This window comes from Schistocerca gregaria, chromosome 7 (assembly GCF_023897955.1).
Source record: "Schistocerca gregaria isolate iqSchGreg1 chromosome 7, iqSchGreg1.2, whole genome shotgun sequence".
NCBI lineage: Eukaryota > Metazoa > Arthropoda > Insecta > Orthoptera > Acrididae > Schistocerca > Schistocerca gregaria.
Genome location: NC_064926.1, coordinates 344,111,849 through 344,130,685, shown reverse-complemented (window position 1 = coordinate 344,130,685; position 18,837 = coordinate 344,111,849). Strand labels below are relative to the sequence as shown.

At 40.4% G+C, this 18,837-nt stretch overlaps 1 protein-coding gene across 2 annotated transcripts in view; it reads right to left on the bottom strand.

Annotated features, from left to right (window-relative positions):
* LOC126282122 (cytochrome P450 4C1-like) overlaps positions 1-18,837 on the bottom strand; it is a 103,609-nt gene that overhangs the window by 39,863 nt on the left and 44,909 nt on the right. For both annotated transcript variants that reach the window (XR_007551330.1, XM_049981591.1), the window contains exons 4-8: positions 16,343-16,528; positions 7,913-7,982; positions 6,967-7,093; positions 3,486-3,549; positions 3,293-3,402 (exon numbers count right to left, since the gene is read on the bottom strand). Coding sequence is in view for 1 of the 2 variants with exons in the window: in XM_049981591.1 (XP_049837548.1) it covers positions 3,293-3,402; positions 3,486-3,549; positions 6,967-7,093; positions 7,913-7,982; positions 16,343-16,528 (557 nt within the window). In the remaining variant the exon portion in view is untranslated. The remainder of the gene's footprint in view (positions 1-3,292; positions 3,403-3,485; positions 3,550-6,966; positions 7,094-7,912; positions 7,983-16,342; positions 16,529-18,837) is intronic.

Sequence of the window (18,837 nt, the reverse complement as noted above, 5' to 3'; positions counted from 1 at the left end):
CACAGTTTAGACAAAAAAGAATAGAAAGTTTCAAAATGTTGGGCTACAGAAGAATATTGAATATTAGATGGGTCGATCACGTAGCTAATGAGGAGGCACTGAACAGAATTGAGGAGACAAGAAATCTGAGCCACAACTTGACAAAAAGAAAGGATTGGTTGAATAGACACATATGGAGACATCAAGGGATTACAAGTGTAGTATTTGAGGGAGGTGTTGGGGGGGGGGGGGAGGGGTTAAACATCGTAGAGAGAGATGAATACAGTAGGCAGATCCAGAAGGATGTAGGTTTCAGTAGTTATTCAAAGATGAAGACGCTCACACAGGATACAGTAGCATGGAAAGCTGCATCTACACAGTCTTCGGACTGAAGACAAGAACAACAACAATGTGGAAGATGAGTTGTAGTGTTAGTGGAGTGAAGTGATAAGGCATAGATTTGCGGCAAGAAGATATCAAATGACAGGGCATCTCTGCAGGAGGAAGAATAGTATAATGCACAGGAATACCTACTAAGAAGGTTATGAACGGTAAGAGAAAAATGTGTGCCAGTATTTTTTCGAATAGTCAGATGAAGAAGTAACATATGTGCTTAGCAAGAGTAACTTACTTTGTTGAAACTAGAAACAGTTGCTTGAAAATGATAAGGAATGTACATTACTATAACAACATGCACATGAAATTACGATAGTAATGTAACAAAATGACATAGTAATAGAGAAAGTATAGGGAAATAGGGAACTGTAGGTACAATTATAAAAATGATAATGTATCAATGAACTAAAACTGCAAAATGAGTTCAGCAGATGAAGTTGTGCAGTACAGGGCAAAGCTTCAGACGAGTATGAAGGCCTCAAAGAGGCGTGAGGCATGATCCACTGCGAAGAAGCGCCCATGTGCAATGTTCAGTTAGTGCCAGATGTCGAATGTGAATCTGTTGATGCGGAGCCATTAAAAGAGATTCACCGAGAATGCCCAAAATATGGACCTGGTGAGAAAAACAGTGACAGACCAAGTATCTACTGTTGAGAAGTAGGAAATGGAAGGAATATGACAGTGTTTTCATGTTTTCTGTATCACAAAATACAAATTCTAATTGTTTTGTTTGTTACTTATGTTTTCCTTGGATGAACAGATAAAGGATCAGTTTCGTCTATATTAGCGGCTGTGACAACAGCAAGAGTACACAGTCTCTGAAGTTAGTGTTACAGTAAACGTTTGACAAAAATTATAAATAGGATTAATAATAAAGATGACAATGATAATAATAATATTTTCGTATGTCTCAATGGCCTGGTACAAGTCTTGCAACTGGAAGCCAGTTGGGCAACTTAAATGTCCCTAACCTATCCCTGAGAACGGTGATTATGGACTTTCATAAATTTTCTTACATTTTTGATACACGTAAATTACAGAATGGGAGGGTTGAAGTTTTTGTGCGTGGAATTCTAAACCATGCAGAACCATCTCTAGTCAGTTTAAATGTGTGTGCTGCGTTCATTATACATGTATCCTGTTAGCGTGTGAAAACCATCTCCTTCTGTTTCTCCATCTTTCTATGGAGATAGAATTGAATATTAAGCTGGAGATGGGTATTAGGAATCGTGCAGAAGATTCAATCACGTGTTTGCTAGTATAAGTTCTGCTTTCATTAAAGGATGTATATAATAATGGTATGTGTCTTCTCAGTCCACAAATGAGCGTACTTATCGGTTAGTACATCTGTAACATATGAATGTTTTCTTTTATAGTGTAATAATGTGAGAGATCTTCAGTAGTAACTGTGTTTGAATTTTGTATCCACGAACAATAACATTTTTTTCAGAAATGTTTTCGTAATGGTTTTATTTCCAGATGGTAAAGTCAATTTGGGTCTAAGATATTTGTATATATACATATTTTTGTACTGCATCTTTAATCAGACTTTCATTCATAATATTGTACTAAATAAGAGACCAACTTTCACCAGAAGTCTTTAAAAATTTGCATACATGCAGTTTGTAGCTTTAGGTAGGAAAGTGATTATATGATGTAAACTGCTGTTTTCGACACTTAAACTGTATGAAGCGAGATAGACGAATTACAGATACATTGCAATTTTTTATCTATTTTCTTACTTTGTACTCTGAAAAATTAATCTATGAAACAATTTATAGTTATTTTAGACAGTTTGATTATGCAGCTATTAATAAATGTTATCTGTGTATTTTTGATGAGTGTGATTTACAGTGAATCTAAAGTTTGCCGTCGACATAGGCAGATACTCTCTTCTAGGACGCTGTAACTTTTATGGTCCCTCTTCTGTAGCGTCTGCTACTAGAGTTTGCTGAGTATCTCCGCAGTCCTATCGTGTCTTACGATATGTTCCGCCAACATAATCTTCCTTTTAGTGAAATTGTGCCGTAAGTTTCTCTTCTATGCCGTTCGGTTCAGTAACTCTTGATTAGTTACTGCTCTACCCATCGAATCTTCCACATATTTCAGTAGCATCAGATCTGAAAAGCTTGTATTCTCTACTTGTATATTCTGCTTGTCGCCCATGATTCACTTCGGTAAAGTAGGCCCCTGATAGCTGAGTGGACAGCCGGCACGGTAGCTCAGCGTGTTCGGTCAGAGGGTTAGCACCCCTCTGTAATAAAAAAAACTGAGCTAATCGATCAACAACGAATTTAAAACGGATGTCTTACAACGTCCGCCCCGAGCAGATGCGACGAACAAAAGCTAACAAAATGAGATTTAAAAAAAAGTGGTCAGCGAGACGGAATGTCATACCTAACGGCCCGGGTTCGATTCCCGGCTGGGTCAGAGATTTTCTCCGCCCAGGGACTGGGTGTTGTGTTGCCCTTATGATCTTCATTTCATACCCATCGACATGCAAGTCGCCGAAGTGGCGTCAATTAGAAAGACTTGCACCAGGCGAACGGTCTACCGGACGGGAGGCCCTAGCCACACGGCATTTCCATTTTACTTCGGTAAAAGGCTACACTCGAGACATGTTCTTTCCGAAAAACTTCCTAACATTTTGATTTGTATTACGAATTAAAGTATCAACTTCTCCAGAATCCCTTTTCTCGCTCTTGCTACTTACTTTGCTGCCCAGTTAATGGGAGTCGAATGCCACTTTTAGTGTCACATCCTAATGAAACAATTAAACAAAGAAGTTTTGAGAGGCAAAAAAGTTTAGAATATATTGGCTGTTGTTCTGGCGTTTAAATACATACTCAGACTAAGCAATGGGACTACAGACTGCTTCCAAATGAATGGTGCTTGAACTTAAATTACTGTAGCTCACCTCAAACATGAAAGTGTCCACTTCCTCTTGTACTTCTTGGTCGGTTAACCTCTGGCCATCTTCAGACTCGGCAAGCAACATGTCGAGGAAGGCCACTCGCCGCTTCCTATCTGTAAAAATAGCAGCTTCTCAATCCGAACGCGGCTCTACATTACCACAAACCAATCCAAAACTAGTAATTAAACTTTGGTACCTGTTTCATCTGTCTTCTCATCGGTTTTCTCCATCATCTTCGACAGTTTCTTTTCTCTAATGACCTGCCAATAACATAAAATAATTGACTGTTCAGTATATTTTCAGAAGGAAATGCCCAACAGCTATTATATATTTAAAAAAAGTCAATTTGCCACCTTGAACCGCTCCTAAAATACTTTATTTATACAACTAGTTTCAGTCATCTGAGAATCATCAGGTTCAGTGAAATGTTCACAACATAACATTGTTATCGTCAGGTGATAAAACCATGAACAATACACTGTCATCATACGTAAAATAAATTATGTCGTTAATACTGATTACAGTTTTAACATGGATGTGTACACTCTATAGCACAGTTTTTAAAGACTGTCGACGTAATTTATACTACAATATGACAACAGTGTCTTGTTCATGGTTTTATCACCTGACGGTAACTATTTTACATTTCGCCTTATATGATACTGTGAACACTGTTCCTGATGAAGATTATACGACTGGAACAGGTTGTATAAATGGAGCATTTTACCAGCAGCTCAGGCGGTAATATGACTTTTTTTTCAAATTTACTCTTTTATTGGTCCTTGTTAAAATATTTTAACGTCACGACTGAAAAAACACCAGTGTTGATGGATTTTCCTCCATAAAATAATATAAGACTAAATGCTAGTCCGTGTGATACTGCTTCAGAAGTTAAACCACAGCCACATGTATTAAACTGTTAAGCGATAGAATTTTGACATTAAAAAGGGAAACTCAATTTTTTTTCCAAAATGTTTTATACGGAGTGCTCCTCCACTATAATACGTGTAACGGAAGTCATGTTGGTATACTACATCAACGGCTGAATAGTGGGCTACTAGTTCCGGTACATGTGAAAAATATTTTGGCATTGGATAAAATGTTGCCGTAGCATCTTACTCAGTGATTTATTAAAAGTAGTTGCCTTAAAATTAACTTAAAGAGACAAACATTAATATTTACATTGTCTGAAAATAAATAGGTAAATGGGAGAAAGATATGAAGAAACACCTAATTGGACTTACAACTGCAGGGATATTCTCCTAACCCGTACATAAGCAGACGCCATAACATGCCAGTATTAGAGAGCGGATGTTCTAATCTGTAGCTGCTTAAAATCGAGATAGAGGTGGGGCCGATTCATCATTGGTCCCCCACCGCCCTCCCTCCATTTCCCTTCACTTTCACCTGCGTCAGTTCTCACTTCTGTTGTGATATGCGCTGTTTAAAAATCATGTACTTATGTGCCCCTGCCTCCTCTATTAACTTGGCGACCGAAGCTGTGTCGCTTGGGCTTTAAAACTGGCTCTGTTTACGCCACCGCCAACTTCAACAAAAAATTGCGCAGCATCTGGTGTCGAACACTTTGTATACACCACTTTGCTTTGTGTTGCTCGTTTCACGTTGTTTTCTTTTCTTACACTGAAATGAGTAAAGAGACTAATCCGGGGTTCGTTAAGGGGTCAGCGTACAGCCCTCACAACACCAAAAGGGATCGGCGATCTCTACGACTGGTAGGTCTGTTCTGCTTTGGCAGGAGCGTAAACACTAACATAATTTGCCAGTAGTGTAAGAGGGCGGTGGGGCTTTTTATCCTGCTTCGCTCATCTACTTGTGGTCTGTAAGTTCTCATTTGTTTATGCTACCATACGACTCTCATGTAATTGGTTACAGAGTCCACACACTATATTCGAGTCGCGTAAGCTCTCAGAGTTGCAGTGGGCTGAGCGCAGCAGCTTCATACAACTACCTCATCCAATCACTTAACGAGATTTTGTAAACGTCTCTATGGCAACACCTCTCTGCTCTATGGACTGCTATTACTTTCAGCTGGAGGCCCAATTCTTCCAAGCTGAGAACTTCCCACAGCACTGCTAGCTTACAGGGACTTTTTTCCTCTTTTTACTGGTTTTCAGGACGAGCCCTCACAGCCATCTCGGTTGTGGAATGTCAATTATGACGATATAAACGTGAGGACAACAAAGCATACAGTCCCCAAACAGACATAATATCCGATCTGGCCGGGAATCGAATCCGGTCTCTTCTGTTAGGAATCCACAGCGCTGACCCCACAACTACCTAGGCAGATGTCAGGGATCTCCACTACATTTGAGTTTGTTTACAGGAACAGGGGAATCAAAGACACACGCACACACACACACTGGCTTTCAAAACACCGTGCAGCTCATACGAACCATCTAGTTCATATTCATGGATCGTGTTTTTCCCTTGCTTTTATTCTTATTTGCTAAAAAATGTTCAGATGACTTTATGTTCTCGTAGCCAGAAGCCATGCTATGTTATACTCTTATTTCAAGGAATTAAATTATCTAAAGAGGATAGGAATGTATCGCAAGAGAGAAGCTCCCATTTCTCGTATGTTATTCAGGGTGCAAAATTTTTAGGAGATATACCACATTTCACGTGAGAAAGAACTATACGACTAAGAGACACTTCTCCAGATTCATAGAAAATTAGTATAATCCTATCAAAAGTCCAAGTGTGGTAACTATTGGAAATTAATCATAATAGCTTGCTCGGAACGTTTAGAATCAACGTTTTTTCCTACATTCTAAAATTTAAGCAGTATATTACATTAGATTATGCAACTGTTCGAGACGCGCAATATCTACAGGATCTCAGCCTAAACACTAGCGACTGCTTCGTACTACTCATACGGAGTCATAGGTTGGTAGTATTAAAGTTGCGTAACAGTCCAGTCACCCGGGCCTAGATATTGTATAACGAAACCAAAGTCTCTCTTTCTTCTAGAATTAACCTCTAAATTGTCTTTAAGCGTGGATATGGTTGTACATCAACCACCAACGAAGTACTGGATAGGTACACTTACAGTAGAACTACTCACAGAGGTCCAGTATAGGCTGTAGTTATCGAATGGCATAGAAACTTGGCAGATGTCCTAATGAGTTGATGTGGAACCAGTTTACACTGGAAAAAAATACCTCGAATTTTGGCCACAAGGATTTTGTTCATCAAGTGCTGCTAACCCATTACGTACGCAACATTTCTATATGTCTTTCTTGCATTCGCTGAGCCAGATTTGCACCTGGTGGCCAGAATTGGAACTAATTTTTTTCCATCGTAACGCGTTAGAATATGTAGCAAGTTTTTAGTCGTACGGTAATTACAGCCCACACTCGACCTCTGTGAGAAACTGTCCTTTAATTATAACTACCCGGTGCTGTTGACAAATCGACTGTTTCACGTGCTTCCTACACCTGTAAATTCAACTTTTTTCACCATCCCTCAGTTAGCTTAAATGGGAAGATTCTAAAAGTAAGGTGGATCATCTCTCATTGTGCAGAATGATGCGAATGACATTTGAGAATCAGTTGATGATGTTCTCTGCAAAACGTGAAACGTATGTGCGTAACTTAATTCTGTGTCATCATTTAGGAACTGTTATCAGTGGAATACGTTAGATTTAGAACTATTACCTTTCTCGTAAACTCATGTAGAATGTCAAGTTTCCTGTAGAATTCTTTTCCAATATTAGACATTCGGAAAATGAAGTCGTTGTGCAGCAACGGGTTAAGAATTCTTTTGATAGTGAGTTCGCCGATGCTGTAAACAATGAAGCAAAGTAAATGATAAGCAATGACTCGTGGCTGCTACATGACGAGACTGCTGCTGGTGTCAGCTACGTTTGGATGGCGAGGGTTTTCAGCAGGTAGTTGGGATGGTAACATTGTGATTGCATGTGGGAATTAGTGCGACATTTCTGGTACGTGTCTACAAAGAGTCGTTAGAGGTAAAAAACAATGCACTCGGGTTAATATACTAGAAACAAAGGACTCAAGAGAATGTTTCATCCGTAGTGACAGGCTCAAAATGAATGAGTGTATTCTGATGTCGTGTGTAAATGGCAGCTTTAGTTGCAGAAACTCCTAATATATCACAGACTGTTTCGGAAAATGAAGATGACGGGAATAAAGTGTTACGTTTATTACAATCAACACAACAGTTTATACATTGGTAGCACTAATTTCTTAACATTAATTGAGGTCTTTATTAGTGGGTGACATAACATGGGAACAGTTATGGAACAATAAAGAAACACCTTCTTTGATGCAATTGGTTGTTACAAATTACCTAACCATTGTCTGTCTATAATCCTAAAATGAAATAGTACATAAAAGTACACTGTTTTAAGACATAAACAAGAGGTAAGTAAAGCAAATTTGCGAGAATCTCTATTTCAACTGGGAAATAGCTTGTTTTTAGCAGGAAATTCCCAGGTGAATCTGTTCTTCATAAAAATATTCGGCATGAAGAAAGTGGCTAAAAACAATTAAATAATTATTTTTATCCTCTGATTTCTCCGAACGTTTACACCTGACACCAAACTCACATTTGGAAGTATTCTAGTCAAGGATTATATACCTGTAAACTGCGTTCACATAAGCAGATTCATCACTGTTTTGTGCGTCGACAGGGGTGCCCATCGCCGTTTCTGTTAACAGATGAAGTAATACATTTTAATCAATGCAAAAATCATTAAAATGAAGTCTTCATTCTAGAAATGCAAAATAATTCTATGATTTATCTTGTCTGTTCAGTTGTTAGATATGCACTCTATCACTGAAAATGGGTAAATATTATTGTTTCCCATGATAATAAAACTATGTACAAGGTCATGACTCAAACCTGCAGCTAGCCTATCCTTGGCAAAGTTGTTACCGAGCTATTCAGGCACCTGCTGAGATCCCCCTTCCCCTCACAGTTTCACTTTTTTCAGTATCTCTATTCCCTTTCGCAATTTCTCAGAAGCTTTCATGCAATACAGCTGGACTAGCAAACATGGAAAACATGGAAATAAAGATATCACAAGGCAATGGCTCGTTCTTCGTCAATATTATTTACAGCAACAGATTTCTTTATTTCATGTACCTTCATATTCACCAGCAGCTATTGAGTTTGGCTGTTGACTTGTCCCGGAGCTTGTGCCATATATTAAATGAACAGCGGTAAAGGTTACTATCTTTGAAAGCTACACCACTCTATACCACGAACACGAATCCACGGCAGCTCAGTTTCCTTTCTATTCGAGTAATTTAGAGAGACATGTTACAGATTAAAAATAACTGTTAAATTAAATCGTCAGATTTGCGGTTAAAGAAAAATGAATTGATATAAAATGAGAAAGATAAAAATAGATTCATTCTACGACTGTTGCAGTCTTATTTTACTACTCTGTCGATTCTGTCCAGATTGTGGTACATACAAAGTAAAAGTGTCAACAGTCCATATATATCTAACTCAGGAAACTCATGACCGCACGTTAATGCTGTTTGATGAACTGGAAATAAGCATTGACAGCAAGGATAGATAGCGCGACGTGTTAAAAAAGAAAGAGAAAGGTATATCACTAATTGTACTTTCTGTAGCTCTTTAAAACTGTTTAAGGAAACTTCATAATATATAAAAGTAAAGTACATATCTATAAAGTAATGTTCCTTAAATTCATTAATGTATGTACAGAGCACACAAGCACATAGAAACATGTTAGGAAACAAATTAAAAGTTAAGAAAAAATTTTTTTACACATCGCATTCCGTGAAGATATGCAACCGTAAAATTATTGTGTTAGTACAGACCAAGAAATTATTATTTATAAACTAAATTTTATACCGTATTATAATGCAAGATACACTGTACCTTGCATTTCGTTTATCACTGCTCCAATTCAATGAAACACAAAGATGGCCAGTTTAATGAGTCTCCCTCAACAGCCAAATTGTAATAGATAAAGCGACGTGCCTTTCTAGAAATGGGGAAATGTATTCCGCAAAAATAGTCCACGGCTTTAGTTTTTATTTATTCACAGAAATGCTATTTCTTTTTGCCACTTAGGTAGAAGGTATTACAATAAGCAGTATATCTTCTCACTGTGAAGTGAAGAAATAACATTTAGGGTATGTGATCCTACATTCATCATCATTTGCTTGGGCCTTTGTCCCACTTCAACTCGCGGTCGACCCTGTTACTATGGATTTCCCAATGTTAGTGTCAAATGGTGGCCGGATGCCCTTCCTGTCACAAACCTGTAGCCCATGGGACGGAAATAGTGTACCGCAGCTGTCGGCGTCTAGTGTAAGCTATGAAAGAGGTGAATACCGGGTTGGTCCCCACGTCCTGCCTCAGTTACACGACTCGCAGACATTTGAAACACGTTCGCGCTATTTCAAACTATTTCACGATTTACACTAGACGCAGATAGCTGTGGTACACTGATTCCGTCCCGGGAGGGGAGGGGGGAGGGTTCAGAGTGGCGGCAGCTAGGTCATCCGGCCATCTCTTCAAATTAACCTTGCCAAGTCCGATTGTAACCACGCCAACCATGCGAAAAAATGGTTCAAATGGCTCTGAGCACTATGGGACTCAACTTCTGAGGTCATTAGTCCCCTAGAACTTAGAACTAGTTAAACCTATCTAGCCTAAGGACATCACACACATCCATGCCCGAAGCAGGATTCGAACCTGCGACCGTAGCGGTCTCGCGGTTCCAGACAGCAGTGCCTACAAGCGCAAGGCCACTTCGGCCGGCAAACTGCGGGACAAAGACGTAAGCAAAAGAAGAAGAAGAAGAATTTCATTTAATATCAGGTCATAGGCATAACGTCTTTTAGCACCTGGTATTTATCAGATTGCAAAGCGGTGTTACCACAACGGTTTGGTGAATGGCAGGGTTGACACTAGCAAAAAAATAAAAATAAAAAAAAAGTGGTTGAAATGGCTCTGAGCACTATGGGACTAAAAATCTGAGGTCATCAGTCCCATAGAACTTAGAACTACTTATGCTTAACTAACCGAAGGACATCACACACATCCATGTCCGAGGCAGGATTCCAACCTACGACCGTATCGGTCGCGCGGTTCCAGACTGAAGCGCCTAGAACCGCTCGGTCACACCAGCCGGCCTACATGCTAGAAGCAGCGTCGCTTGGACTGTGAGGTGTCACAGTCGGGCCGTGGGGCTTTGTTGTTGCGTGGCGCAGCAGCAGTGCAGCCCGCCGCGCCATAGACAGCAGGCTATTGTGCTATAGCAGGCCAGCCGCCACCGTGACATTTCACCAGCCCACTGCGCTTTGCATTATGCCTGCAGTCCTCAACCCTGTATGTCGTTGGCTACGCTTTGGGGCATCTTCAGTCTGTCGGCAACGTCCTGGAAGTTATGGACAGAGAGATGTCATGTGCTGCAAGATTCCTACTATGCATCAGTGGATTTTGACATTCTTCTTCTGATATTCCACGTTATAAGAACGGAACGCTTTTAATTCCTTCACTGTGTACTCCATCTGCACTGTTTGTAAATTAAGAAGTATGAGGACGTTTTTATAACACTGGAAAATTTCCGTGAGAGAACCTTCATGGTTGGTGAGCTTGATTATTCCAAGGTTCACAGTGCACAACGTGCAGTTCATTGTTAACAACAAACTGTTTTGGTCGGTGTGTTGACTGTTGCTGAAAATGGAGAACACCGACTTTTGTGCTGCTATTAAACATTTCCATCTGAAGGCTTGGGCTGTTTCTCATATTAAAAGAGAATTGAATGAAGTTCACGCGGAATCTGCACCATCACTGAAGACCATACACTTTCAGATTAATGAAATTGAGTGTGGTCAGACAAGCAGTGAAGACGAAGCGCACTCTGGCCGTCCAGTTGATGTCACAACAATGGTAAACACTGACAAAATCCATGTTATGGTAATGCAAGACCACCGAATAAAAATTCGACAGATTACTGATCGAGTGCACAATATCCTGCATGGAGAACAGACTGCGAAGAAGTTGTGGACTAGGTGAGTGCCGCATTAGCCAAATTCGACGGAAAGCGCATACGTCACAACGTTTCAACACAATGTCTGGCGACGTTTAATCGCAATCAGAAAGACTTTTTGCACCGGTCTGTGACTGTTGAGGCCTGGATGTAGTATTAGACGCTTTGGTCAAAGCGGTAGTCAAAATAATGTACAGAGGCTGATGAAAGTTCTCCGAAGAAGGCAAAGATCATTTTGTCTGCTCGTAACGTGACGCGATCTATCTTATTGGAATTCCCACGGAATAATCCTTATAGATTACTTGGAAAAAGGCAGAACCACAACTGAGCCATATAACGCTTCATTGAAATGTCATTTGAAAACTTTGTTTGCTGGAAAGACATCAAAATTGGCTCGGAAATAGTGCTCTTTACTAAGATAATGCACCATCCCACACGTGAACTATAACAATGGGGAAAGTGCATGAACTGGTCTTTGACTTGGTTCCTCACCTGTCTTTTGTGTCTCAAGCTACAATATCTGTATAAGCATCTGTTATGATGACAAAAGTGTAAATGAGAGCAAGAAGAGTTAAGGGATGAATATACCCTGGACAGATTCTTAATATACAAGCAGAACAAATCAAGCTTAGGCGCACCAAGGCACATGCAGCAGGCTGGATCAGTGAGATCAGTAAGAAATACATCTATGGTAAACATCAGTGTCAAAGTGGAATAAACTACATTGTTTAAACATGAATCATTGGATCTAGGTATTATTAAGAAGCGAGTCACTTCGGATATCAATGAATGAAGGAAAATTGTATCAACTTTTATTCTTTGAAAGCAACATTTCTCTGCTTAAATTTGAGGTACATAAACATTCGTAAGGAGACAAGTTATCGTTGGTCAATAGTATTAGATTTTGCAACGAGGCGAGCTCTTCCTGTTTACCATTCCTTACCCATGCCCCAACGTCACCACTCAGGCTTTTTGCACATGATGCTGTGGTGTATCTAGAGGTAGTAACAATCTAAAATTGTACTGAAATGCAGGAGGATCTGCAGAAAAATGACGCATGGTGCAGGGAATGGCAATTGAATCTCAATGTAGAGAAGTGTAATGTGCTGCGAATACATAGAAAGATAGATCCCATATCATTTAGCTACAAAATAGCAAGTCAGCAACTGGAAGCAGTTAATTCCATAAATTATCTGGGAGTACGCATTAGGAGTGATTTAAAATGGAATGATCATATAAAGTTGATGGTTGGTAAAGCAGACGCCAGACAGAGATTCATTGGAAGAATCCTAAGGAAATGCAATCCGAAAACAAAGGAAGTAGGTTACAGTACGCTTGTTCGCCCACTGCTTGAATACTGCTCAGCAGTATGAGATCCGTACCAGATAGGGTTGATAGAAGAGATAGGGGATGAAACTACCATGGACAGATTCTTAATATACAAGCAGAACACATCAAGCTTAGGCACGCCAAGGCACATGCAGCAGGTTGGATCAGTGAGATCAGTAAGAAATACATCAATACTGGATTGTAAGGCGTACCCAGGAGCAGATATAGACTCAGATCACAATATAGTAGTGATGAAGAGTAGGCAGAAGAGTTGAAGAGTTGAAGAGGAATGGACAGAAAGTTGGGAAGGAAAACATAGGGTAACATAGGGTAACCATGGGTAACAGAAGAAATACTTCAGTTGATTGATGGAAATCAGGAATACAGAAATATAAGTCGCTGAGGAATGAAATAAATAGGAAGTGCAGGGAAGCTAAGACGAAATGGCTGCAGGAAAAATGTGAAGACATCGAAAAAGATATGATTGTCGGAAGGACAGACTCAGCATACAGGAAAGTCAAAACAACCTTTGGTGACATTAAAATCAACGGTGGTAACATTAAGAGTGCAACGGGAATTCCACTGTTATATGCAGAGGAGAGAGCAGACAGGTGGAAAGAATACATGGAAAGCCTCTGTGAGGGTGAAGATTTGTCTGATGTGATAGAAGAAGAAACAGGAGTCGATTTAGAAGAGATAGGGGATCCAGTATTAGAATCGGAATTTAAAAGAGCTCTGGAGGACTTACGGTCAAATAAGGCAGAAGGGGTAGATAACATTCCATCACAATTTCTAAAATCATTAAAGGGAAGTGGCAACAAAACGTCTATTCACGTTGGTGTGTAGAATCTATGAGTCTGGCGACATACCATCTGACTTTCGGAAAAGCATCATCCACACAATTCCGAAGACGGCAAGAGCTGACAAGTGCGAGAATTATCGCACAATCAGCTTAACAGCTCATGCATCGAAGCTGCTTACAAGAATAATATACAGAAGAATGGAAAAGAAAATTGAGAAAGCGCTAGGTAACGATCAGTTTGGCTTTAGGAAAAGTAAAGGCACGAGAGAGGCAATTCTAACGTTACGGCTAATAATGGAAGCAAGGCTAAAGAACAATCAAGACACGTTCATAGGATTTGTCGAACTGGAAAAAGCATTCGACAATATAAAATGGTGCAAGCTGTTCAAGATTCTGAAAAAAGTAGGGGTAGGCTATAGGGAGAGACGGGTCATATACAATATGTACAACAACCAAGAGGGAATAATAAGAGTGGACAATCAAGAACGAAGTGCTCGTATTAAGAAGGGAGTATGACAAGGCTGTAGCCTTTCGCCCCTACTCTTCAATCTCTACATCGAGGAAGCAATGATGGAAATAAAAGAAATTTTCAGGAGTGGAATTAAAATACAAGGTGAAAAGATATCAATGATACGATTCGCTGATGGCATTGCTATCCTGAGTGAAAGTGAAGAAGAATGAAATGATCTGCTGAACGGAATGAACAGTCTAATGGGTACACAGTATGGTTTTAGAGTAAATCGCAGAAAGACGAAGGTAATGAGAAGTACTAGAAATGAGAACAGCGAGAAACCTAACATCAGGATTGATGGTCACGAAGTCAATGAAGTTAAGGAATTCTGCTACCTAGGCAGTAAAATAAGCAATGACGGTCGGAGCAAGGAGGACATCAAAAGCAGACTCGCTATGCCAAAAAAGGCATTTCTGGCCAAGAGATGTCTACTAATATCAAATACCGGCCTTGATTTGAGGACGAAATTTCTGAGGATGTACGTCTGGAGTACAGCATTGTATGGTAGTGAAACATGGACTGTGGGAAAACCGGAACAGAAGAGAATCGAAGCATTTGAGATGTGATGCTATAGACGAATGTTGAAAATTAGGTGGACTGATAAGGTAAGGAATGAGGAGGTTCTACGCAGAATCGGAGAGGAAAGGAATATGTGGAAAACACTGATAAGGAGAAGGGACAGGATGATAGGACATCTGCTAAGACATGAGGGAATGACTTCCATGGTACTAGAGGGAGCTGTAGAGGGCAAAAACTGTAGAGGAAGACAGAGATTGGAATACGTCAAGGAAATAATTGAGGACGTAGGTTGCAAGTGCTACTCTGAGATGAAGAGATTAGCACAGGAAAGGAATTCGTGGCGGGCCGCATCAAACCAGTCAGTAGACTGATGACCAAAAAGAAAGAAGAGAGAGAGAAGATCGAACGGAGAGCAGCGCGCTTCGTTACAGGTTCATTTAGTAATCGCGAATGCGTTACGGAGATGATAGATAAACTCCAGTGAAAGACTCTCAGTAGCTCGGTACGGGCTTTTGTTAAAATTTCGAGAACATACCTTCACCGAAGAGTTAAGCAGTATATTGCTCCCTCCTACGTATATCTCGCGAAGAGACCATGAGGATAAAATCAGAGAGATTAGAGCACACACAGAAGCATACCGACAATCCTTCTTTCCACGAACAATACGAGACTGGAATAGAAGGGACAACCGATAGAGGTACTCTTGGTACCCAACGCCACACACCGTCAGGTGGCTTGCGGAGTATGGATGTAGATGTAACTACAGAACGAAATTACTGCAAAGCAACATGAGAAAAAAATGAAGGAGGGAGGGAGTTGACAAACTACAATTGACTTTTCAGAATTCTGAGCAATACTTTATACGGCTAACACTGATCTGTGGTATATCATATTGTATTATTAGTTTTTTGTTCGTCGAAGTAGGTAACAGTCTGTGTGGCAAAAGCGCTTGATGCATATTGTTCTCTCCGCTGCCCACTTTTTGTTTTGAATCCATCCTCTGTTTTAATGCATGAAGTAAGATTTACTCTCTCCTCTATGGCAGAGCAAAAGGGAAGACGTGTACAGAATTTCAACGTTGAGACCGCCATTATGCCTGATGTGAATATTGTAGCAACATTTGAGGTCTAATAAATGTTTCCATCATTAAAGGGTGAGATATAAAACTCTACATATGGATTTGAGTACTTATTCTTTTACAGGATGAGTTAATGGCAGGGATAAATATAGAATCAGCAGTCTACGAGCATTTTAATCACACTATTCCCACCAACTACACCGAAATTTTTATCCACGCCTACCAATAGCGGCACAAACAAACGAGAAGGGCACTGCGCTCCGTTATATACCAGCCACTCAAAATAGAGGACGATTAACTTCGAGAATAATGTTCTTTAGATTACATTGTGATTGAAAAATTGTTGTGGTTCATATCTGTTGCTGTAAGTATCACAGTTCATCCATCGTTCTAAGCATGACTCTAATGGAAAAAAATTATGAGTATAATGTACCAAAAACACATTTTAACGGTCTCAGTGTCAGATGAGTGTTTTAATTTCTGATTCCAAAGTCAGAGTAAATTCATAACACACCTAACTTCACGAATAAGTGTTAGTTGCAACGGTGACTTGTGAAATATCTTTCGGGTACTTACCTCAGCTGTAGATGTAATTGGAAGTAGTTTATGTACCTTACTGCAAATTAAGGGTTGCGTATCGCCAAAATGATGTAGTAAACTCGGCTCACATTTATACTCACAAATGTGCTTTGTATCAACTACTAAAATAAAGCGTAAGATAAGCGAGTGTGGTGTTACTATAGTGCGGTTCTTTCATTTAGGTTCTCTGTATCTTATTTTCCATAATAACTTACCGCATATGATATCGAGGGTACAGCGTGTGATGTGCGGATAAATGTCGAAGGCTTGTCCATCGGCTTTCGACTTCAGAAGCTTTACCAATACTTCTGATTTCTCCACGAACACTTCAATGAAATTATCGAGAATGGTAAAGTGGAAGGCGGGAGTAATCATCTTTCGATGTGAATGCCACTTTGTTCCTGGAATATAAGAACTATTACAGCGAATAAACCATATATTCTTTATGTCATAGGGAAGATTATGACTTCCTAAATATTTCAAATATCGTTTGAACAAGTCACAATAAATTTCAATTAAAGTTCTTAAAGCTGAAGTTTGTAGCCATGAAACAGAAAACACTTAGGGTCGAAGAGAAACAAAACAATGCTAGAAAGCACATTTGATTATATCAGATATGACAGAACTTTTGCGTCCTCAATTATTTGTTGGATATATTCCAGTCTGTATCTTCCGGTACAATTTTTTTCTTGTACAGCTCTTTATAGTTACATGAAGTTTATTCTCTGATGTCTTAATACATGTCGTAACATTCTGTCTCTTATACGTGTCAGTGTTTTCCATGTGTTCCTTCTTCGCAGATGCTGCAGAGAACCTCCTCATTCCTTATCTTAATAATCCACGTATTTTCAGCGTTCTCCCATATTTCAAACGCTTCGCTTCTCTTCTGTTCCCGTTTGCCCGATGCAATGAGTCAGTACCATAAACGATTTTTTTTGCCCGATGCAATGAGTCAGTACCATAAACGATTTTTAAGCTGCATACCTCGTTCTTCGTCTTCCACTCTTATTGTTCACTTTCAATTGTCCACATTGTATATCACCCTTCCGTGTAACTACCTCCTATTTATTCCAGAACTTATACAACATTGTACTATTTTTCATTGCAGAACGCTTTTTCTACCTTGACAAATCCTATGAACCAGTCTTGCCTTTTATTAGGTAAAGCACACATTGTCAAGCTTAACGTTAAAACTGAACGTCATTTATCAAATTCTCAGTGTTTTTTCCATTATTTTATACATTTTCCCTATCAGCAGATTGGTTCCATAATCTGTTAAGCTCATTCTGTGATAGTTCACGCACTTGTCTCCCCTTGTTACCTTCGGAATTGTGTGGATGATATTTTTCCGACAGTCAGATGCTACATCGCCAGACTGATACACTATATGATCAGAAGGTGCCGGTCGGAGTGGCCGTGCGGGTCTAGGCGCTACAGTCTGGAGCCGAGCGACCGCTACGGTCGCAGGTTCGCTTCCTGCCTCGGGCATGGATGTGTGTGATGTCCTTAGGTTAGTTATGTTTAATTAGTTTTAAGTTCTAGGCGACTGATATTCTCAGAAGTCGCGTCGTGCTCAGAGCAATTTGAACCATTTCTGATCAAAAGTATTGGACACCCCCAAAAACATACGTCTTTCATATTAGGTGTATTGTGCTGCCACCGACTGCCAGGTACTCCATATCAGCGACCTCAGTAGTCATTAGACATAGCGAGAGAGGTGAATGGGCTGCAACGCGGAACTCAAGCCCGCACCTCGTGGTCGTGCGGTAGCGTTCTCGCTTCCCGCGCCCGGGTTCCCAGGTTCGATTCCCGGCGGGGTCAGGGATTTTCTCTGCCTCGTGATGGCTGGGTGTTGTGTGTTGTGCTTAGGTTAGTTAGGTTTAATTAGTTCTAAGTTCAAGGGGACTGATTACCATAGATGTTAAATCCCATAGTGCTCAGAGCCTCAGAGCGGAACTCAAGTACTTCGAACGTGGTCAGATGACTGGGTATCACTTGTGTCATACGTCTGTACGCGAGATTTCCACAGTCCTAAACATCCCTAGTTTCACTGTTTCCGATGTGGTAGTGAACTGGAAACGTGAAGGGACACGTACAACACTAAAGCGTACAGGCCGACCCCGTCTTTCGACTAACAGTTGAAGAGGGTCTTAATGTGTAATAGGCAGGCATATATCCAGACCATCACACAGGAATTCCAAACTGCATCAAGATCCACTGCAAGTACTGTGACAGTTCGGTGGGAGGTGAGAAAACTTAGATTTCATGATCGAGCGGCTGTTCATAAGCCACACATTAGGCCGGTAACTGCCAAACGACGTCCCGCTTGGTGTAAGGAGCGTAAACATTGGACGATTGAACAGCGGAAAAAGGTTGTGTGGAGTGACGAATCACGGTACACAATGTGGCGATCCGATATCAGCGTGTGGGTATGGTGAATGCCCGGTGAACATCATCTGCCAGCTTGTGTTGCGCCAACAGAAAAATTCGGAGGCGGTGGTGTTATGGAGTGGTTGTTTTGGAACGCCGACATCGTGCCATGCCTCACCGACCGACATCGATACCTCTCCTCAGTCCAGCACTTCGTGAAGAATTGGCTGCCATTCCCCAAGAAACTTTCCAGCACCTGATTGAACGTATGCCTGCGAGAGTGGAAGATGTCATCAAGACTAGAGGTGGGCCAACACCGTATTGAAATCCAGAATTACTG